Raw genomic sequence first — 23,516 nt, forward strand, 5'->3', positions numbered from 1 at the left:
TTCCCCACTCGAAAAACAAGGGCCAAAAAGGAAAATGGCAACTACGTACTCTTCCGCCGCGCCAAAGCCGAAGAGAGCTAAGGTTTTGACTCGTAGGCCGAAGCTACACTCTTTAGAGAAGACACTTGCAGTGCCTGCTACAAAGAAGGTGGAGATTGTTGAATGTGCCGAAGCTACCCTCTTGGCTTCCGAGATAATACCTTCTGTGACTACGGAAGCCATTGTCGCTCCGGTAAAAGAAACGGAAACAAAGATTTCAAAGACAGAGGATCATCCGAAACTACAGAGTCCTCCAACCACGATGGGGTTGCCGAAGTTAACAACTGTTGCAGCAATAACTCCAAGGAAGGGAGGAGAATGGCCAATGTTTTGGACGTTGTTCTGAAATCTTCGAAGGTATCAACTCCTATTTCTTCTAAAGCTTCCGTAGACAATGTTGAAAAATTAGTGGTGGTTGCTGCAAGCGCTTCTCCTACCTGCGGTGAAGCTGGACCTTCGGGATATAAGCCAGTGGAGCAGGCAAAGGAAAGTCTTCCAGAAGAGCTAACATCGCCTATACCCGAAGCGCCTTCTCGAGATGATTTGGAATATATTGTTCGCCATGCTTTAGGGAAATGATTATCAGAGGAGCAAATTGCCGAAGTGCAACATTACGCAAAGGACCTGAAATACCCCCGGGGGTCCTTAGTATATGGAGGAAATGACGAGGATGATTTCCTTTATTGTCTACCAGACAACAAGGAGATAAATGTTTGCCAAGAAATGATGGATAACATGGGTTATCCGAAGCTTGAACTTGGACTATCTGCAATGACGAAGGATCAACTTGCAGACAACCTTGCTTATAACAAATTAAAGGTTTGCCTATTTTTATTTTTGAATTTATTGATATTTGTTAATCAAGTTTTCAGTGATCGGTTTGTGGTAATGTTTATTGTTATTATTTGTGTGTTTTTTGTTTGTCGGGGTCTTATCCTTAGCAAGTCTTTGAAGGCCCTGAAAGATGCTGAAGATGAAGCACTCGCATCGCCTTCGGATACCTGCGCTCGGAAGTCATAACGCTTTGGAATGAAGCCCTTGAGAAGGACAAAATCCTGCTTTCTTTAGTTGAGAGGTTAAAGTCTAGCAAAGCTAGACTAGCTACCCTTTATGAAGTAGAACATAAAATGGAGAAGTTTGAAAAGAATTAAGAAGCAGATGCGAAGCGTATTGCTGATTTAGAATATGCTCTATCTATTCAAGTGGAATTGCACACATCCGAAGTGCAAGGAATGGAGAAGAAGCTCGATGAAATCACTAAAAAATTTAATGTCGAACAAGCAAAACGCGAGATATCTAATACCAGACGGTTAAGAGTTCAAAAAAATGTCGAGGAGCTTCGTCAGGTGAAAGAGGAGTGCTACAATGTTGCTATGGAATGTTGCAAGAAGCTGAAAAAATAGTTTTGCTAAAGTCGGCGCATTCTCTACTGAGCAGAACTTTATCCATGGTGATCCTGACGAGGTTATCAGATGGATTGGTGGCGAAGCCAAAGCTTTCGATGAAATCCTTAGTGATAGAGGAGACTTTTGTGCCTTCACCGGCGCTCGAGGAGCCGTCTCACTCCTTGAAAAAGCTGGCTACGAGCATGCAAAGGTTGTAATTCAGCCAGAATTCCTAATTTCAGCGAATGATATTAAGGAGCCTTCAACTGAAGCTACTTCCCTTGGCGGGAAATTTTACTATGAAGTGTGGATGAACGACGGAAGGGAGATAGCAAACGAATCTATCAGACAAAATGAAGATGAAACCCATCGAGCCTTAGAGGAAGCGAGGAAAGCTGCAGAAGCTGCAGAGCGAGAAATGTATGTTTATGTCGCACTCTATCTTTGTAAGTGCTCTAGCTTCATATGTGACAAAACTACATTTTAAGTAGCGGAACTTTCTCCTCCTTCGGAACCATACGACCTAGACGCTGATCTAGCTTTGAAGGACGCTCTTGATGTTATTAGGATAGCAAATGAGGCTGTTGACGAAGCTGTCAATAGACTCTTGAACTAAGCCGCTGAAAAAATTCTGAAAGAGGATGAATATATTTTATATTTAAAAACTCTTGTAGAATTTTTGTGTACTACTCTGTTATGTAAAAAACAATTGTCAACTTTATATCTCATGTTGTAATATATTTCTTCGTGAAGCGTGAAATCTTCGTACGTACCATTTTTTGAGCCGAAGGCGAAAAAACACTGTTGACCACTTGTTCTCAAATGCTATGAATTAAGAACAAGGCAATACAATTATTAATCATTATGGACCTTCGTCTTCTAAAGCATTATCTTCTCACAGATATAATGCTCATCAGACAAAGGTCAAGAAGGACATACCTTCATCAGATTAATATATGAATGGGAATGAAAAAAGGATGAATACGATAACTATATCTCATTAATTCATATATATTTGTATTCCACAAAACACACGTGAATATTAACAATATTAACATTACATTGATACCTTCGGCTTGCTCGAAGGTGAAGATGCAAGAGAGTGATTACAATTTTGTGTGAACAGTACGGTGCTACTGTTCATCTATTTATAGGCACGGGTCGCAGTCCGAGTAAAAGTACATTTATGTCCCCGATATTCACATATGATCATAAAACAAGTTATTGAGGACTAAGTAGTCTTTTTCTCTGTCGGTCAACATCATCATTATACTTCATCTCTGCTATGAGCCGAAGCTGTCTATCTGGTGATAGCTTCTGCATTTACTCTTATCCTTTGTAGATATGTCTTCATCTTATGTACCTTCGTCATGAGGAAGAGGCTTGCATCCAGAAGATGAAGCTTCCTGTAATAGCTTATGCTGAAAGCAAATGGTTAAATATGTTTTTGAGTACCTTTGGAAGAAGAAGACCACCAACAGTAGCCCTCGTAGTATTGATTTGTTTCTTTTTAATAAATTTAGACTGCGATGTGAACAAAGGCCTTCAGTAGAAGGTCCGAAAAAACACCTTCCCTTCGCTAGAATAGCGAATCTCACTGAATTGTAGGGCCCACTGAACTATGGGGCTCTGAGGATATATATATAGAAGAATGTGTCGTGAGTATTTTGCGTGCTATCTTAGTTGTTTGCGCTGTGTTTGCCATTTTAACTTTCTTTGCTTTCTGGAGCTTGATTAACTTTTTGAGCTTCGGCATTTGCGCAACCATCGTCTGAATGGTTGAGGAGAAGATTACTGACCCCACATTGGCCGGTTTTTACAAAGCTATGTGAAAGTCGCCTAGAGGGGGGGTTTGAATAGGCAAATCTGAAATTTACAAACTTAAGCACACACTACAAGCCGGGTAAGCGTTAGAATTAAATGCGAGTCCGAATGAAAGGGCGAAAAACAAATCACAAGCAAATAAGGCGGATGACACGGTGATTTGTTTTACCAAGGTTCGGTTCTTGCAAACCTACTCCCCGTTGAGGTGGTCACAAAGACCGGGTCTCTTTCAACCCTTTCCCTCTCTCAAACGGTCACTTAGACCGAGTGAGCTTCTCTTCTCAATCAAACGGGACACTAAGTCCCCACAAGGACCACCACACAATTGGTGTCTCTTGCCTTGGTTACAATTGAGTTGGAATCAAGAAAGAAGGAAGAAGAAAAGCAATCCAAGTGCAAGAGCTCAAATGAACACAAGTATCTCTCTCTCACTAGTCACTATTTGATTGGCATGATCTTTTGACTTGGGAGAGGATTTGATCTCTTGTTTGTGTCTTGTATTGAATGCTATAGCTCTTGTATGAGGTGTGAAGGCTGAAAACTTGGATGCAATGAATGGTGGGTGGTTGGGGGTATTTATAGCCCCAACCACCAAAAGAGCCGTTGGTGGAGGCTGCTGTCGCATGGCGCACCGGACAGTCCGGTGCGCCACCGGACACTATCCGGTGCGCCAGCCACGTCACCCGGCCGTTGGGTTCTGACCGTTGGAGCTTCTGACAGCTGGGCCACCAGACAGTCCGGTGGTGCACCGGACAGTCACTGTTCACTGTCCGGTGCGCCTTCTGGCTCTGCTCTGACTTCTGCGCGCACTGTAGCGCATTAATTGCTCGTTGCAGATGACCGTTGGCGCTGTGTAGCCGTTACTCCACTGGCGCACCGGACAGTCCGGTGCTACACCGGACAGTTCGGTGCTACACCGGACAATCCGGTGAATTATAGCGGAGCGGCTCCCAGAATTTCCGAAGGTGGCAAGTTTGGAGTCGGGTTCCTTGGTGCACCGGACACTGTCCGGTGGCACACCGGACAATCTGGTGCGCCAGACCAGGGCACACTTCGGTTGTCTTTTGCTCTCTTTATTTGAACCCTTTCTTGGTCTTTTTATTGGTTTGTTGTGAACCTTTGGCACCTGTAGAACTTATAATCTTGAGCAAACTAGTTAGTCCAATTATTTGTGTTGGGCAATTCAACCACCAAAATCAATTATGAAAAGGTGTAAGCCTATTTCCCTTTCAATCTCCCCCTTTTTGGTGATTGATGCCAACGCAAACCAAAGCAAATGTATAAGTGCAGAATTGAACTAGTTTGCATAATGTAAGTGCAAAGGTTGCTTGGAATGAAACCAATAATTATTTCTACTTAGATATGCATGGATGACTTTCTTAAAATTTTGGACCACGCTTGCACCACTTGTTTTGTTTTGCAAATTCTTTTCAAAGTCTTTTGCAAATAGTCAAAGGTATATGAATAAGATTTTGAGAAGCATTTTCAAGATTTGAAATTTTCTCCCCCTGTTTCAAATGCTTTTCCTTTGACTAAACAAAACTCCCCCTTAATGAAATCCTCCTCTTAGTGTTCAAGAGGGTTTTATATATTAATTTTGAAGAGGGTATACCAATATGAAATTATATCAAAAATAAGATACCAATTGAAAAATCTTTTCTTTTGTAAAATCTTTTCTTAATCCAAATTTGAAAGACTACATTTTGAAATTGGTGGTGGTGCGGTCCTTTTGCTTTGGGCTAATACTTTCTCCCCCTTTGGCATGAATCGCCAAAAACGGATACTTTGAGTGAAATATAAGCCCTTGTCACTTTCTCTCCCTTTGGCAAATAATAAATGAGTGAAGATTATACCAAATTGGAGAGCGTTGTGGAGCGATGGCGAAGGATGAATAATTCGATGGAGTGCAGTGGAAGCCTTGTCTTCGCCGAAGACTCCAATTCCCTTTCAATCGATGACTTAGCATGAAATGCACTTGAAACCACATTAGTCATAGCACATGAAAGAGACATGATCAAAGGTATATAAATGAGCCATGTGTGCAAAATATCAATCAAAGTTCCTAGAATCAAGAATATTTAGCTCATGCCTAAGTTTGGTAAAGGTTTGCTCATCTAGTGGCTTGGTAAAGATATCGGCTAATTGTTCTTTGGTGTTAATATATGCAATCTCGATATCCCCCTTTTGTTGGTGATCCCTTAAAAAATGATACCGAATGGCTATGTGTTTAGTGCGGCTATGCTCAACGGGATTATCCGCCATGTGGATTGCACTCTCATTATCACATAGAAGAGGAACTTTGGTTAATTTGTAACCATAGTCCCTGAGGGTTTGCCTCATCCAAAGCAATTGCACGCAACAATGGCCTGCGGCAATATACTCGGCTTCGGTAGTAGAAAGAGAGACAGAATTTTGCTTCTTTGAAGCCCAAGACACCAGATATCTTCCTAAGAACTGGCAAGTCCCTGATGTGCTCTTTCTATTAATTTTACACCCTGCCCAATCAGCATCGGAATAACCAATTAAATCAAATGTGGATCCCCTAGGGTACCAAAGGCCAATCTCAGGAGTATAAACTAAATATCTCAAGATTCGTTTTACGGCCCTAAGGTGAACTTCCTTAGGATCGGCTTGGAATCTTGCACACATAGATACGGAAAGTATAATATCCAGTCGAGATGCACATAAATAGAGTAAAAGATCCTATCATCGACTGGTATACCTTTTGATCTACGGATTTACCTCCCGTGTTGAGGTCGAGATGCCCATTTGTTCCCATGGGTGTCTTGATGGGCTTGGCATCCTTCATCCCAAACTTGGTGAGTATGTCTTGAATGTACTTCGTTTGGCTAATGAAGGTGCCCTCTTGGAGTTGCTTCACTTGAAATCCTAAGAAATACTTCAACTCCCCCATCATAGACATCTCGATTTTTTGTGTCATGACCCTACTAAACTCTTCACATGTAGATTCGTTAGTAGACCCAAATATGATATCATCAACATAAATTTGGCATACAAACAAATCATTTGCAAGTGTTTTAGTAAAGAGAGTAGGATCGGCCTTTCCGACTTTGAAGTCATTAGCGATAAGAAAATCTCTTAGGCATTCATACCATGCTCTTGGGGCTTGCTTGAGCCCATAAAGCGCCTTAGAGAGTTTATAGACATGGTTAGGGTACTTACTATCTTCAAAGCCGGGAGGTTGCTCAACATAGACCTCTTCCTTGATTGGTCCATTGAGGAAGGCACTTTTCACGTCCATTCGGTAAAGCTTAAAGCCATGGTAAGTAGCATAGGCAAGTAAAATGCGAATTGACTCAAGCCTAGCTACGGGTGCATAGGTTTCACCGAAATCCAAACCTTCGACTTGTGAATAACCCTTGGCCACAAGTCGGGCTTTGTTCCTTATCACCACACCATGCTCATCTTGCTTTTTGCGGAAGACCCACTTGGTTCCTACAACATTTTGGTTAGGACGTGGAACTAAATGCCATACCTCATTCCTCGTGAAGTTGTTGAGTTCCTCTTGAATCGCCAGCACCCAATCCGAATCTTGAAGTGCTTCCTCTACCCTGTGTGGCTCAATAGAGGAAACAAAAGAATAATGTTCACAAAAATGAGCAACACGAGATCGAGTGGTTACCCCCTTATGAATGTCGCCGAGGATGGTGTTCACGGGGTGATCTCGTTGGATTGCTTGGTGGACTCGTGGGTGTGGCGGTCTTGGACCCTCATCATCTTCCTTGTCTTGATCATTAGCATCTCCCCCTTGATCATTGCCCTCCTCTTGTGGTGGCTCATCTTCTTGATCCTCATCTTCATCATCTTGAGCTTGATCCTCATCTTGGGTTGGTGGAGATGCTTGCATGGAGGAAGATGGTTGATCTTGTGCTTGTGGAGGCTCCTCGGATTCCTTAGGGCATACATCCCCAATGGACATATTCCTTAGCGCGATGTATGGAGCCTCTTCATCATCTAGCTCATCAAGATCAACTTTCTCTACTTGAGAGCCGTTAGTCTCATCAAACACAATGTCACAAGAGACTTCAACTAGTCCAGTGGACTTGTTAAAGACTCTATATGCCCTTGTGTTTGAATCATAACCAAGTAAAAAGCCTTCTACAGCCTTAGGAGCAAATTTAGATTTTCTACCTCTTTTAACAAGTATAAAGCATTTGCTACCAAAGACTCTAAAATATGAGACATTAGGCTTTTTACCGGTGATGAGTTCATAAGATGTCTTCTTGAGGATTCGATGTAGATATAACCGAATGATGGTGTAGCAAGCGGTGTTTACCGCCTCGACCCAAAACCGATCCGAAGTTTTGTACTCATCAAGCATGGTCCTTGCCATGTCCAATAGAGTTCTATTCTTCCTCTCCACTACACCATTTTGTTGTGGCATGTAGGGAGAAGAGAACTCATGCTTGATGCCCTCCTCCTCAAGAAAGCCTTCAATTTGAGAGTTCTTGAACTCCGTCCCGTTGTCGCTTCTTATTTTCTTGATCCTCAAGCTGAACTCATTTTGAGCCCGTCTCAAGAATCCCTTCAATGTCTCTTGGGTTTGTGATTTTTCCTGCAAAAAGAACACCCAAGTGAAGCGAGAATAATCATCCACAATAACTAGACAGTACTTACTCCCGCCGATGTTTATGTAAGCTATCGAGCCGAATAGGTCTATGTGAAGTAGCTCAAGCGGCCTGTCAGTCGTCATGATGTTCTTGTGTGGATGATGAACACCAATTTGCTTCCCTGTTTGACATGCGCTACAAACCCTGTCTTTCTCAAAATGAACATTTGTTAGTCCCAAAATATGCTCTCCCTTTAGAAGCTTGTGAAGATTCTTCATTCCAACGTGGGCTAGTCGGCGATGCCAGAGCCAACCCATGTTAGTCTTAGCAATTAAGCAACTGTCGAGTTTAGTTCTATTAAATCAACTAAGTATAGCTGACCCTCTAGCACTCCCTTAAATGCTACTGAATCATCACTTCTTCTAAAGACAGTAACACCTATATCCGTAAAAAGACAGTTGTAGCCCATTTTGCATAATTGAGAAACTGAAAGCAAGTTATAGTCTAAAGAATCTACAAGAAAAACATTGGAAATAGAATGGTCAGGTGATATAGCAATTTTACCAAGTCCTTTGACCAAACCTTGATTTCCATCCCCGAATGTGATAGCTCTTTGGGGATCATGGTTTTTCTCATAGGAGGAGAACATTCTCTTCTCCCCAGTCATGTGGTTTGTGCACCCGCTATCGATGATCCAACTTGAGCCCCCGGATGCATAAACCTACAAAACAAATTTAGTTCTTGATTTTAGGTACCCAAACAGTTTTGGGTCCTTTGACATTAGATACAAGAACTTTGGGTACCCAAACACAAGTCTTTGACCCCTTGTGTTTGCCCCCAACATATTTGGCAACTACTTTGCCAGATTTGTTAGTCAAAACATAAGATGCATCAAAAGTCTTAAATGAAATACTAGGTTCATTTGATGCAATAGGAGTTTTCTTCTTAGGCAATTTAACATGGGTTGATTGCCTAAAACTAGATGCCTCACTCTTATAAATAAAATCATGATTAGGTCCAGAGTGAGACTTCCTAGAGTGAATTCTCCTAATTTTGTGCTCGGGATAACCGGCAGGATATAAAATGTAACCCTCGTTATCCTAAGCCATGGGAGCTTTGCCCTTAACAAAGTTTGACAATCTTTTAGGAGGGGCATTAAGCTTGACATTGTCTCCCTTTTGGAAGCCAATGCCATCCTTAATGCCTAGGCGTCTCCCACTGTAAAGCATACTACGAGCAAATTTAAATTTTTCATTTTCTAATTCATGCTCGGCAATTTTAGCATCTAATTTTGCTATGTGATCATTTTGTTGTTTAATCATAGCCATGTGATCATGAATAGCATCAATGTTAACATCTCTACATCTAGTGCAAATAGTAACATGCTCAATGGTAGATGTAGAGGGTTTGCTAGTTTTTAACTCAACAATCTTAGCATGTAAAATGTCATTCTCATCTCTAAGATTGGAAATAGAAACATTACAAACATCTAATTCCTTAGCCTTAGCAATTAATTTTTCTTTCTCATTTCTAAGGCTAGCAAGAGAGGCATTCAATTTTTCAATCTTAGCAATTGAACTAGCATTATCATTTCTAAGAATGACAATTGAATCATCACAAATATTTGACTTCTCAGCCTTAGCAATTAGTTTGGCATTTTCATTTCTAAGGTTGGAAATAACATCATGGCAAGTGATTAGCTCACTAGTTAATTTTTCACATTTTTCTACCTCTAGAGCATAAGCATTTTTAGTCTTAACATGCTTTTTGTTTTCCTTAATAAGGAAGTCCTCTTGGCTATTTAAGAGTTCATCCTTCTCATGAATATCACTAATCAGTTCATTTAATTTCTCCTTTTTGTTGCATGTTAAGATTGGCAAAAACAGTGAGCAAGTTATCCTCCTCATCACTACAATTATCCTCATCACTAGAGGTTGCATACTTAGTGGAGGATCTTGATTTTACCTTCTTCTTCTTATCGTCCTTTGCCATGAGGCACTTGTGGCCGACGTTGGGGAAGAGGAGGCCTTTGGTGACGGTGATGTTGGCGGCGTCCTCGTCGGAGGAGGAGTCGGTGGAGCTCTCGTCGGAGTTCCACTCCCGGCAAACATGGGCATCGCCGCCCTTCTTCTTGTAGTACCTCTTCTTTTCTCTCCTCTTTCCCTTCTTGTCATTATCCCTGTCACTATCACTAGACAAAGGGCATTTAGCGATAAAATGACCGGGCTTACCACACTTGTAGCAAACCTTCTTGGAGCGGGACTTGTAGTCTTTCCCCCTCCTTTGCTTGAGGATTTGGCGGAAGCTCTTGATGATGAGCGCCATCTCCTCATTGTCGAGCTTGGAGGCGTCGATGGGGACCCTACTAGGTGTAGAGTCTTCTTTCTTCTCCTCCGTTGCCTTGAATGCAACGGGTTGCACATCGGGTGTGGAGGGGGCGCCTTGCTCGATGATTTTCTTGGAGCCTTTGATCATCAATTCAAAGCTCACAAATATTCCTATCACTTCCTCGGGAGACATTAGTTTATATCTTGGATCACCACGAATAAATTGAACTTGAGTGGGATTAAGAAAAACGAGTGATCTAAGAATAACCTTGACCATTTCATGGTCATCCCACTTTGAGCTCCCGAGGTTGCGCACTTGGTTCACCAAGGTTTTTAGCCGGTTGTACATGGCTTGCGGGTCTTCTCCTTGGTTGAGCATAAAGCGACCGAGCTCCCCCTCGATCGTTTCCTGCTTGGTGATTTTGGTCACCTCATCTCCTTCGTGCGCGGTCTTGAGTACGTCCCAAATCTCTTTGGCGCTCTTCAACCCTTGCACCTTATTATACTCCTCTCGACTTAGAGAGGTGAGGAGTATAGTAGTTGCTTGAGAGTTGAAGTGCTCGATTTGGGCCACCTCGTCCTCATCATAGTCTTCATCCCCTACGGATGGTACCTGTACTCCGAACTCAACAACATCCCATATGCTTTTGTGGAGTGAGGTTAGGTAATATCTCATCATATCACTCCACCTAGAATAATCTCCACCGTCAAATGTCGGTGGTTTGCCTAATGGGACCGAAAGTAATGGATGTTGGGGGCCTTCGGCTTCCGAAGGTCCTCAAAAACATGATTTAACAATGTTTTTGGAGTATAATATATGAACAGATACCTTCGGACTTGGATCAAAATCACAGAGTGGAGAAGCACAAGGAATACGAAGGATGGCGCAGAGCCGAAGCTATGCGCAGGGGAGCTTCGGCATGATAGCAGGAAGGGAAACCGACTTAAAGAGGAAAAGGCTATTTAGACCTCGATGGATTACTATAGAGTTATTAGCAAATGCAAAGGGCATGGTTGTAATTTTACATGGGCAGCGTCCCGTGCCTATAAATAGATGAACAGTGCTCCCGTACTGTTCACGCTGACTTGGCATTTGCTTTTGCGTCACACTTGTATTTTTATCTTCTTTCAAGCCGAAGGTACATTTGTAATTTGTTATCATTTCTATTTTTCTGTAATAATAAAATAGAAATGAGCTAATAATAATATTTAATTGTTTATGTTATTTCTTATACTTTATATGAATCCTTTTTCATTATTTGTTGTGCTGATGAAGGTATGTCCTTCATAACCTTCGTCTGAAACTCATTATATCCCAAGGGAAATAATGCTTCAACGGACGAAGGACTTTAACGTTTAACAATTTTTGTGTTGCCTTGTTCTTAAATTCATAGCATTTAAGGACAAGTCCCCAACATTGGCGCCCACCTCCGATGAACCCTTTTCGACCACCTTCGGCAAGCATCGACCTTCGTCATGCCGCCAAAGAAAGCTTCAGCGACAGGGGCTGCCGTTCTGCAGCCGCTGGACCCGAACCAGGAGACCCTTTTTCTTCGAAAGGCCCGAAGCCAGAAGAGGAAGGCCACCAGTCCAACACCCCAAGAGGATGAGTTGGACCAAGAGATCAAGAATATGGAGATGCTTCATCAGCAAGTGCAAAAGAAGAAGGAAAAAATGGCTCGGCTAGCTGACCTACAAAGGCAGATTGACGAAGCCACTGAAGAAGTACGTCATCTTACTCAAGATGAGCAACACCGAAGACCCCAGCACAGAGAGCTGCACCAAGAGGGCTTCTACAACGAGGATGAATGGTATGAAGATTTCCATCATGGAAATTTTGCTTTTGATGATGCTTATCCTCTGTCAGCAGAGCTGCAGGCTACACCCTGGCCCCCGTCTTACAAGCCACCCCAGCTCCCTATGTATGACGGACACTCAGATCCGAAGCAGTTTCTGATTAGCTACGAAGCTACCATATCTTCATATGGAGGCAATACTGCAGTCATGGCGAAATCTTTCATCATGGCAGTCAAGAATGTTGCACAAACCTGGTACTCCTCTCTTCGTCCAGGAACAATCACATCATGGAAGAAGCTAAAGGACATGCTGATCACCAGTTTCCAAGAGTTTCAGACGAAGCCGGTTACTGCTCAAGCTCTGTTCCAGTGCACGCAAGATCACGAAGAATACCTTCAGGCGTATGTCCGAAGGTTCTTGCGTCTGAGGACACAAGCGCCAACAGTGCCCAATGAAATTGTCATTGAGGCCATGATCAAGGGGCTTCGGCCAGGACCTACGGCCCAATACTTCGCCAAGAAGCCCCCTCAGACCCTAGAGAAATTGCTTTAGAAGATGGATGAATACATCCGCGCTGATAATGACTTTCATCAAAGAAGGGAGGAAGCCTACAGATTCTCCGAGATGACCAGGGGCTTCGGAGGAAGGATTCATCCAAGGCATGTCAGATCAATTCACTCCACCCAGAATGACGACAGAGGAAGCTAGCAACAGAGGCCAGAGTATTGCTCGCAGGCTTCGGGGCAGCAACAAAGCTACCTTCGGCCGCCAGCTCCAAGGGCAGAGGCGCCAGGGGCTTCGGAGGAAGGTTTGGGGATCAGCCCAGGAAAATTTATTGCCTATTCTGTGGTGAGGACAAGGGCCATACTACAAGGATGTGCCATGTCACCATCCAGAAATAGAAGGAGATAGCAGAAGTTGCAGCCCAACAGAACCAGCCGAAGCAAGTTATGCATACTGCTTCGTATCATTCACCGTACATACCAGAGTATGTGGGTAACCATCCTGCAGCTTCTGTTGCTTCGGCAAGCCAACCTCAGGCATCTTGGCAACAGCCTCCACCTCCACCACCAATGCAACCCACATATCCCCAAGGCCAGCAGCCAGAAGGGAGCCAGCACACTCAACAGCAGCGAGACTTTAGGGAGCAGTCCGAAGCTCGTACAGTCAACAGTACTGTGCCAGAATCGAAGCACATCTACTAAGAGATATCCTACCTCTAAAATAGTTTTAGCATTCGTCATTATTTTCTTTTTTTAATAAGGAACAATCATTGAAAGCCTAGTTCTTTTGTTGTTTTCAATTTCTTGTAATAGCTTCGTTATTGTCATGATATAATAAACCTTCTTCACAGACTCACGAAGTTACAAAAGTCGGCGAACCACGAAAGTTGTTCTCAAGAGAATGTGGGGTTCACAATCATATTACAAGTTTTGCCGAAGCAACAAAAAGTCGTTCTAAGGAACGCAACGTAAGTTTTGCCGAAGCAACAAAAAGTCGTTCTAAGGAACGCAGCGTAAGTTTGTCGAAGCAACAAAAGTCGTTCCTAACGGAGCGCAACGTAAGTTTTCTGCTCAAAAGTCGTTCCAAAGGGAATACAGAGCTTACAGCGAAAAATAAACGCTGATTCCGCCGAAATAGAAGGCGAAGAAGCTCCTAAGGGAGGCTTACAGCGAAAAATAAACACTGATACCGCCAAAATAGTAGGCGAAGAAGCTCCTAAGGGAGGCTTACAGTGAAAAGTCAACGCTGATACACCGAAAAATAAACAGCAAAGTGATTGTGTACTCCACTGTGGCAATGTGTGTGTATCTTCGGCACAAATATCATTTTGCATAAGCATAACATCATCACATCATTCGCATAGCATAACATCATACATCATATTGCATCAATGGCACAAGAAGGGGATACAATGTTGATCTTTGGAAATTGTTTCGAAGAAGTTGTGCCAAGGCACAAAATAAGTTTTGAAGAAGTACAGCTTCATCAACTCTAATGTGAAAGAAGATCTATTGTTTACGAAGCATAAGGTTTTTACGGAGATTGGATGTTTATTTTTTACGGAATATGGACATTCTTCACGAAGCATGAAAAGAAGGGAAGGTGTTTTTTTCGCCGAAGGCTAAAAAACGGTATGTACGTAAAGTTTCACGCATCGTAAAGAATTGAGTTAAAAACAACTTATATATTACATTCAAAACTACAAGATGTTACACACTTTGTTCAGCAAATGTTACATTCCAAATGTTTTTACAATAATAGCTATTCTTCTTTTAAAACTGCTTCTACAGCTTCATTTAGTAGTCGAGTAACAGCTTCGTCCGTAATAGCTTCGGCCATCTTAGTAATTTCATCCTCCTTTTTTGCTTCGGGGTCGGCCAGTGACTCGAAGGGCTCCGGGGGAGGAGATAGTTCGACTGTGATATAAAACATAAATAAGTCCGAAGTCATAAAAATAAAACATAAAGTCAAAAGCAATTAGGCAATACCTATCCGCCTTTCAAGTTCTGTAGTCTTTTTAGCTGCCTTTGCTGCTTCTCTAGCATCGTGAGTATCTTTTTCACTTTTCTTTATAATTTCGTGGGCCATCCCTCGGCCGCCATTTTCCCAGATGTCGGTGAAAAACTTTCCACCAACTAAGCTTGCTTCGGCCGAGGGGTCTTTTGTATCTTCAGTAGATAAGACAGCTTCGTTTTGCACCAAAGATTTTACATGTTCGCAACCTATCTTCTCCAAAATGGCCGCAATTCCTCTGGCACCTGAGAAGGTGCAGACATCCCCACGACCGCTCAAAATTTCCTCAAAAGCTTCGGCTTCGTTGCTGATCCAGTCAATTGGGCCCTCAGGATCGCCTCTTACGAAGTTGTCCTTCGGCCATCATATATTTCTATATGCTTGACTGTGGATGTTTTTTCCCAAAAGGATTCTTGGGTCCTTGTACTTATAGGACCGATTGTTTATTGAGCTTGTGTATAGTGGGCCTAATCCGACTTGGTGTAGTGTGAAAACACTATATAATGTAGTTTTATGGTGTTGTTGAGTTTGATTGACTGTTGGGTTACAACCCAACTTATCAATGTAATATTTCCATGGGTGCAATGCTTTGCGCCTCATTTTTTTTAAGCTAGTGTGGCTACTTGCTAACTTGATCTTAGTATAAAATTGGTTTGTCTCTATAGAGCAGAGGCAGCGTTGTAATGTCTATGAATTCTTTAGACTGGTAGAACTCGAGTGAATTTGTGAGATGGCATAGATTGATAAGTCCAACCATGTCTACCTGATAGATTTTCTTATTATGTGCAACCTTATTTTTAACAATAAATAGGGTGGTTTCAAGTGAATTTTATGTCGTGCATGTTTTCCTTCTATGGCTTGTTTCAATAGCCATAAAGGCTATGCATAATTTTTAGTTGTTGTAGGCTAGTCATGTGGGCGATATTGACAACCCGTTTTATATATTTTTTTTATTATTTGCCAACATTGTATGGCAGTTTGATTTTTTTATGAGCAGTTTCTCTATGCATGCTTGTTGAATAATTATTTGGACCGCTTTATCTTAAACGAAGTCAATGCTTAACTAGGAGTTGCTTATGTTTGTTAGTCATCTATCTCTTTAATGATGGGGTTGTTGCATCGGATTGAGATTTTTCTTATATGAATGATGGTCTGATAGATCATGTATGTCTACTACTTTGAACGCATCCTATGATATCACGAGGTACAAATTGTTCAAGTGCAGTAATAGTAGGTTTTGTTGTATGTGAGGTTAATCAAGGTAGTTTGGTTACGTGGATTGTCTTATTGACGTCCAATTACTCCTGTTGAGCATAGTATCGTGTTATTATTTTAGTATTGAAAGTAATATTTATGAAGCTTTTGCATGAGTCTGTGTCAAGAAGTACATTAGTTTTTCTTGTTGTTATCCCTCCATTGCTTTATGAGTATTGCAAATTTTATCTCTTTTGAGAGGAGGAAAAGACGTTACATGACATGAGCACCATTTGCTTCACGTCAACATAATAGTTGTGGAGAGCTCTAATAGTTGGATTCTAGTGTAATAACAACCATGTTTTATAGTGCTAGAGACGGGTATGTCAGGTGTTTCATACATTGTCGATACATGGATGTTTGACCTTAGTGGCATTAACAAATGAGGTTGTTGAATTCGTGGATTGATGTGCTTAGTGTTCTAACCTATTAGGTAAAGTGTTGCTTAAAGGCTTTGGGGAGTTGCATCCCCATTTGGTAGTGGAAAATCCTAGTGTTGATCGCACCTGCCAATGCCTTGGGTTTTATTTTATATTGTTTTGTTTTGGGAGTCATTTTAAATTAGTTGGAGGTTGAATCAGGCTTCACTTATCTAGAATGTTTTGTAGTAGGTTTCTTCATCTTTGCATAGGATGCTCAATCACCCAGTTTGGTCTAAACATTTGAGAGTTATGGGTTTCCTATAGCAGCCTTAAGTTTGTACGGAAGTATAGACATTGAATACGGTAGATTTTGGGTTTTGTTGGATTATGAAAGTTTTAGTAATTTCAGGATCTTCCCAAAGAGTATTGGTTTGTAATTTTTGTTGCATATAATTGGAGTTAGGCTACTCTAAAGTTGTTGCACCGTTGTGTCTGAGCTTTAGGTGTCATTAATGTAACTAACCTTGATTAGATGAGATGATAGCCCCCTTGGGTACTGTAGCATATATATAGGCAGACCATAATATATGGGCCTTAATGGGCCTTAACACCCCCTGTCAAACTCAAGGCGGAAGTGGAGGATTTGAAGCATTGAGTTTGATTAGATGAAACTGATGTTGTGCCTTAGTTTGTGCTTTTGTGAAGAAATCCGCAAGTTGTAATTCTGAGGGCACATATTGAAGATCAATGGTCTTCTGGTGACAATGAGATCTAGTGAATGAGACATCAACACCAATGTGTTTTGTGAGTTCACGCTTCACTGGATCATGACAAATTTGTATAGCTCCAGTACTGTCACATCGAAGAAGTGTAGGCGAGTCACAAGAAACGCCTAGATCAGCCAAGAGCCAACGAACCCAGATAATCTCAGCAGTAGTAGTAGCCAGGGCTCAAAGTTCTGCTTCAGTACTAGATCTAGATACAGCAGCTTGCTTCTTGGATTTCCAAGCAACAGGGGATGATCCAAGAAGAATACAGTAACCAGTGATGGAGCGACGATCTGTAGGATCACTGGCCCAGGTAGCATCAGAGTAAGCATGAAGCTGAAGTGGAGAATTTGAGTCATAAAATAAACATTGTGTTTTTGTCCCCCGTAAATATCTAAGCACACGAAGTAAGTGCCCATAATGAACTGATGTAGGAGCAGAGACAAACTGACTCAAGATCTGAACCGCATGAGCAATATCTGGCCTGGTGACAGTAAGGTAAACCAAGCTGCCAACAAGATGTCTATATCGGGATGGATCTTCCAAAGGTGTCCCATCAGTCGAATGAAGAGATAAGTGAAGATCCATAGGTGTGGCAACAGTGCGAGTATCACTAAGACCAGAACGATCAAGAAGGTCTTGTATGTACTTAGCCTAAGAAAGATAAATACCATCTTGAGTCTGCAAAACCTCAATGCCCAAGAAATAACTGAGTGCCCCCAAGTCAGACATTTGAAATTCCTTACTCAGAGATGACTTCACATGAGCAATATGGTCTGGATCATCGCCTGTAATCAACATGTCATCAACATATAGTAATAGCAACGTGCGTCCTCGTGAAGAAACATGAATGAACAATGCAGGATCATGATCACTAGAATAGAAACCACAAGCCTTGATGACAGAAACAAATCTCTTAAACCAAGCACGAGGAGCTTGTTTGAGACCATACAAGGCTCGACGGAGACGACATACATGCCCTGATGGAACTTCTATCCCAGGAGGTGGATACATATAGACTTCCTCGTGTAAATCACCATGAAGAAAAGCATTTTTGACATCCATCTGAGAGATAGTCCAAGAAGATGAAGCTGCAACAGCAAGTAAAGCTCGGACAGTAGTCATATGGGCCACAGGTGCAGAAGTCTCATCATAATCAATACCCTGTGTCTGTTGAAAACCTCTGGCGACAAGACGAGCTTTATATCGCTCAATAGACCCATCAGATTTGGTTTTAACCTTGAAGACCCATTTGCACGTGATAGGTACCGCACCAGCAGGTAACGGAACAACATCCCATGTACACGTGCGATGAAGGGCATTTAATTCATTAGTCATAGCAAGCTGCCACTCAGGTATACCAGAAGCCTCTTTATAAGATGATGGTTCAGCAATGACTGCCCCAGCACGGGAAAACCCATAATGGTCTGGAGTGGCAATAGTGCCACGGTCACGAAGATGATATCCCTGATTAAAAACAACATGAGAGTCATCATTGTTAGTACAAGTATCAACAACAGGATCATCATCAAGACTGGTCATGGGAGTAGAGCGAGGATGACGAATGTAAGTCTGAGTGACAGGTGGTTTGGAAGAGTAAGACTGAGAGGGTGTGGAAGTGGAAGGTGGTGTGATGGGAATAAGGACATCTGGGGTAGAAACAATAGGTGGTGATACTGATGAAGTTTCAGAAATGGGAGGAAGGCTCATGAAGGAGGTAGACTCTGTGGAATACAAAGAAGAATGAGTAGAAAAATTGTAAAAGAAGGGACGATTTTCATTGAAACTCACATCTCGAGAAATGCGCATGCGACGAGAAGATGAATCATAACATCGATAGCCTTTATGTTCAGGGCTGTATCCAAGAAAAACACACTCAACAGATTGAGCAGTCAATTTAGTACGTTCTCAAGGTGATAATAGGACATAACACGTACATCCAAAAACTCGAAGGTGGTCATATCGTGGAGGAGTTCCGAAAAGAACTTCACCAGGTGTTTTGCCAGAGAGTTTGGATGACGGTTGTCTATTGATGAGATAAACCGCAGTAGAAACTGCTTCACCCCAAAAATGTGAAGGGACAAAAGAAGATATCAACAAAGTGCGAGCAGTTTCTATAATGTGACGATGTTTGCGTTCAGCCACACCGTTCTATGCATGAGCACCAGGGCAAGAAAGTTGAGCAAGAGTACCCTCTGAAGTCAAAAACTGGCGAAAATTATCAGATAAATATTCACCACCCGAATCAGAACGAAAGATTTTAATGTGAGTGGAAAATTGAGTGTGAATCATACGAGCAAAGGTTTTATAAATAGAAATCAACTCAGAGCGGCGTTTCAGAAAATAAATCCAAGTGTAGCGAGAATGATCATCAATAAAAATGACATAATATTTATATCCACCTTTTGACACAAAAGGTGCAGGACCCCAAATATCAGAGTGAACCAAATCAAAGGGTTTAACAGAATGAGAATTACTAGTAAAATATGGAAGTTGTATTTGTTTTCCAAGATGACAACCCTTACAATGAAAATCAGACTCAACCAAAGTATGACCTAAGCAACCTGACTTTATTAGTGTAGACAATCTAGATCCACACAAATGACCTAGACGATGATGCCACTGGGCAAAAGACGCAACATAAGCAAGGGTAGCTGAAAGCATATGTGCTGGAGATGTAGCCAAGGAAGGAAGCCGCAAAGAGTCCAAGATGTAGAGGCGAGGAGCAGCTCTACGGCGACGGCCAGTCCCAATCACTTCCCCTGTGCGAAGGTCCTGTACAAAACAAGATGAGTCATCAAATCCGACAAAGCAATTATGATCCGTAATTTGGCCTACAGAAAGAAGATCCATAGATAGCTCAGGGATGAAGAAAATATTAGGTACTGTAAAGTGCGGATCTGAAAGAGAACCCTTATGCGTAATGTGGCATACAGTACCATCAGCTGTCTGCACTGAAGCACCATCTGTGACAGGTGTAGTAGAAGCCAACTTTGACTGATCAGATGTGACATGAAAGGAAGCTCCTAAATCAAGTACCCAGGCCGACTCTAAAGTACAGGCGGACGAAGTGGCAGCAACAGCAACTGAGCCTCTATTAGATGGTCCTTGACCACGACCGCGAGCAGCACGTCGTGCACGGAAATCAGTCAACTTATCAGGGAACTTGACAAAGCAAAGCTCAGATCGATGATTGGTCTTGCCACAATGATCACAAGGCTTAAAAATATTCTTAGGTTTCTGGGCAGCAACCAACACACTGTGAGGATTACCACCAGTAGAGGACAGAGAATGAAGACGAGTCTCTTCAGCAAGTAAATCAGACAACGCCTTAGCCATTGTGAGAGTGTCAGAACCCTGAAGTAAACGAGCACGAAGAGAATCAAACTCGGCCCGAACGCCCATAACAAATCTGTAAGTGAAGAACTTCTCAATAAACTGATGAGCCGGACACGGATCAACAGTACAAGCTGGCACCATAGATGTCAAAGCACTCATCAGACGATCAAAAGCTGAGTAGTACTCATCAATGCTCATATCATTTTGCTCAATAACATGTGTCTGCTGCATGAGAGTGTGTAATAGAGCACCACTGTCCTGAACAAAACGCTCCTTCAAATGAGACCAGATGGCTTTGGCAGTTTTAAATTTAGACAAACTCATAATCATAGACGGTTTGACGCTGTTCACCATAGCAGCCATCACTTTACCATCATTAATCTGCCATGTTTTGATATCAGCAGCATTGCGACGATCATCCGCAAGTACGGGTGCCGCATCAGTCAAATGAAAGAGTAATCCATATCCTCTGAGTGCAGTCTCAACACAGAAAGCCCACTCCGGATAATTGTGTCCATCAAGAGTGATATTGACCACAATAGCATTTGTCGTCATATTGAATTCAATGAAAAACAGGAAGAACAGGAGACTGGAAACCAAGCAAACCAGAGGAACCGCAGCTGACAGCAGTCCGAGTTGGATGAGCTGACGAAGGTCTTGGTCGCGGAAGCCGAGTTGATCAGTCTACCCGCAATGGTAGCCACCGGCGCACGGCGCAGATGGCGACGAGGCAGGGTGCAGTGGACGGCGACGCAGATCCGGATCCGCAGACTATTTGCGGTGTGCTGCAGGCGGACGGCTACAGGGTGCAGTAGGCGGACGACGAAGGACAGCAGCCTGGCGCAACACTGCTGGGAACGGCAGCCTGGCGCAGCACTGCTGGGAACTGCGCCCTGGCACAGCAGGCACGGCAGACAGCAGTGGACAGCGGCGGCCAGGGGCGGACAGCAGTGGACAACACTGCTGGGAACTGCGCCCTGGCACAGCAGGCACGGCGGACAGCGGCGGCCAGGGGCGGACAACAGTGGACAGCGGCGGCCAGGAAGGGTAGATCAACGACGGCGGATGGGCAGCAGCCAGGATCCGCGAGGATGGCCGTGGAACGGGACAAGATCCGCGACGGCGGATGGGCAGCGACGCAGATCTGGACGAGGGCAGCGCAGACGAGCTCTGGGCGGCGGCGGCGCGGATCTGGACGAGGGCGGCGAACGGGCGGCGGCTGGATCTGAGCGGCGGCGACGCAGACGAGCTCGCAGCGACGGGATCCAGCAAACGGGCGATGGCCGGATCTGGGCGGCAGCGGGCGGGATCCGCGCAGATGAGGCCGCAGGCGGTAGGGCCACGACGGCGGCGGAGAAGACCACGACGGCGGCAAAGGGGACCGCGACGGCGGCCGGAAGGAGAGATGGTGGCTGGAAAAAAAAATCTAAGAAACCCTAATCGTGACCTCCTCTGATACCATGTAACTAACCTTGATTAGATGAGATGATAGCCCCCTTGGGTACTGTAGCATATATATAGGCAGACCATAATATATGGGCCTTAATGGGCCTTAACAGTTAAAACCACTAATAAATCGACCGCATTTTGATAGTTTCAGAGCCCAAATTTGGGAATTCTCTTTAAGAAAAACTTTTAGTTTTTCTTGGTACCTTTTAATGGGTATTTACTTGTAATTGTCTGTTAAATAGATTGGGAGAGGTGGTTGTCCGGATATAAGTCGAATCTCTGATGTGCAGTATCTCAGGCTGAGTTTAGCTGTAGGTCATGAAGAGTTGAGGGCTATAAAGATAAATTTGGGTGCAACTTTATTGCAGAAGTCGTGGACAATTTCCAAACTTTTCCAACGCGTGTTCGTTGTAGTTTTAAGTTGAGTATAGCAGGAGTTATAGTATTTTGAATTTTAGTTGTCCATTGTTTCTAACCTATCAGTTTTGCAACAAAGCAGTTGCATTGTTTTATCGGTTTGGAAACCAATTCTGAGACACTCATTATAATAAAAGTTTTAGGGAATGTTATAATCTTTTCAATGAGTTTATATTTGTAAAATTTTGTTAGATGCAGAGAGTTATGAGGTTTTGAATTTATGGGTCATGTTCCGTCAGGTTCTGGTGGCAGATCATGTATGTCGCCTTACAAGCCAAATTAAAAAAAATGGAGATAAAATAAAAATTTGTTTATCCTTTGAATACAAAAGTTGTAGGTCATGAAGTTTAGATGATTTTACAATATTTCTTTGTTATCGTTGCTTTTATAGTGAAAGAGGTAGAGACAGAATGAGCATTTGTGCTGTTGATTGTCAATTTTCTATTTAGGGATATTTCTTTGGGAGTTTGGTTTAGTTATGGTGAGCTCTTCGTAATCCATGTTAATTATGTTGTATGGTGGGAGGGAATAGATGTAGTGGTTGTGATAGTTATCTTGTTATTGTATATGCGGAGCGTGGGCTGAAATAGAGAGTTAGCGAGGGATATTTGAATAGGCCAGTACGTATTGTTGTGAAGCCATGTTTTCTGGTCTTGGCGTGTTTGCGTAAGTATGAAATAGTTACGTCGTGTGAAGTCTCGGTGGAGATGAAGATTGTGTGAGTTATTGGATGGATATATATATGCATAGTATAATTAAAAAAAGAGAGAGTTCTTCGATGGGATGATATAATGTATAGAATGTGCTTGGATGGATATATGCAGGGGCGGATGCACGCCCAGGGACACCCGGGCATCGGCCCGGGGCCTGGCCCAACTAGCTACATTAGGCCCATATAGGAAATGAATAGTTTTTTCCTGTGAACTCCATCTCTCCGTGGTTCTGTCCGCAGTCCGCCAGCCGTCAAACCTCAAGCGCCAAGTGAAACCCTCGTACCTCAGCTCGGTGGCCGTGCAGCGCGCCGCCTTCTTGCTCAGCTCGGCGCTCCGAGCTCCGGCGACCAGCGTCGCCCACGGGCCACGGGCCACAGGCCCACAGCTCAGCTGCCGCAGTGCCAGCCACGGCTCAGCTGGGCTCAGCTGCCGCAGCCCGCACTCCCGCAGTGCCTGCTCGCTGCTGCTCGGCAGTCGGCACGGTCGCACGACGGCGGGCGGCGGCCAGTGCTCGCCGCCATCTCCGGCGACTCGCCCCCCTCTGGCCATCCCCCACCGCGGCGAGCCAGCAACCGACGCTCTCAGGCTCTTAGCCTCCTCAAGTCTGTCGCCGCCCAGCAGAACAGAGAGCCAGAGAAGGTAGTATATGGTGTTAAATTATTAATTGTGTTCAATAAAATTATGATGAAGTTGTGAAGATATTTATTTATGTTATTGTGTGCAGAATATTGTGTTGTTTAGATTAGAGGATGAAG

The 23,516-nt window shown here is 43.2% G+C and overlaps 1 protein-coding gene across 1 annotated transcript; it reads right to left on the reverse strand.

Annotated features, from left to right (window-relative positions):
• Positions 1-19,183: 19,183 nt before the first annotated feature.
• LOC103626935 (uncharacterized) lies at positions 19,184-20,737 on the reverse strand. The gene is made up of 2 exons (XM_008647298.3): positions 19,783-20,737; positions 19,184-19,618 (listed from the first exon to the last, which is right to left on the reverse strand). Exons 1-2 carry the CDS (start codon positions 20,735-20,737, stop codon positions 19,575-19,577), a joined length of 999 nt encoding a protein of 332 aa, XP_008645520.2. The 3' UTR covers positions 19,184-19,574.
• Between the last annotated feature and the right edge of the window lie 2,779 nt (positions 20,738-23,516).

The sequence above is a fragment of the Zea mays genome, chromosome 5, assembly GCF_902167145.1.
Source record: "Zea mays cultivar B73 chromosome 5, Zm-B73-REFERENCE-NAM-5.0, whole genome shotgun sequence".
NCBI classification, from domain to species: Eukaryota; Viridiplantae; Streptophyta; class Magnoliopsida; order Poales; family Poaceae; genus Zea; species Zea mays.

Bases quoted from the DNA above. Each gene is read 5' to 3' on its own strand.
- LOC103626935 (XM_008647298.3), bottom strand. From the start codon at position 20,737: ATGACGACAAATGCTATTGTGGTCAATATCACTCTTGATGGACACAAT. The intron at 19,619-19,782 runs GTACTGTATGCC...TGTTTTGTACAG, and splicing joins TTCAGTGCAGACAGCTGATG to GACCTTCGCACAGGGGAAGT.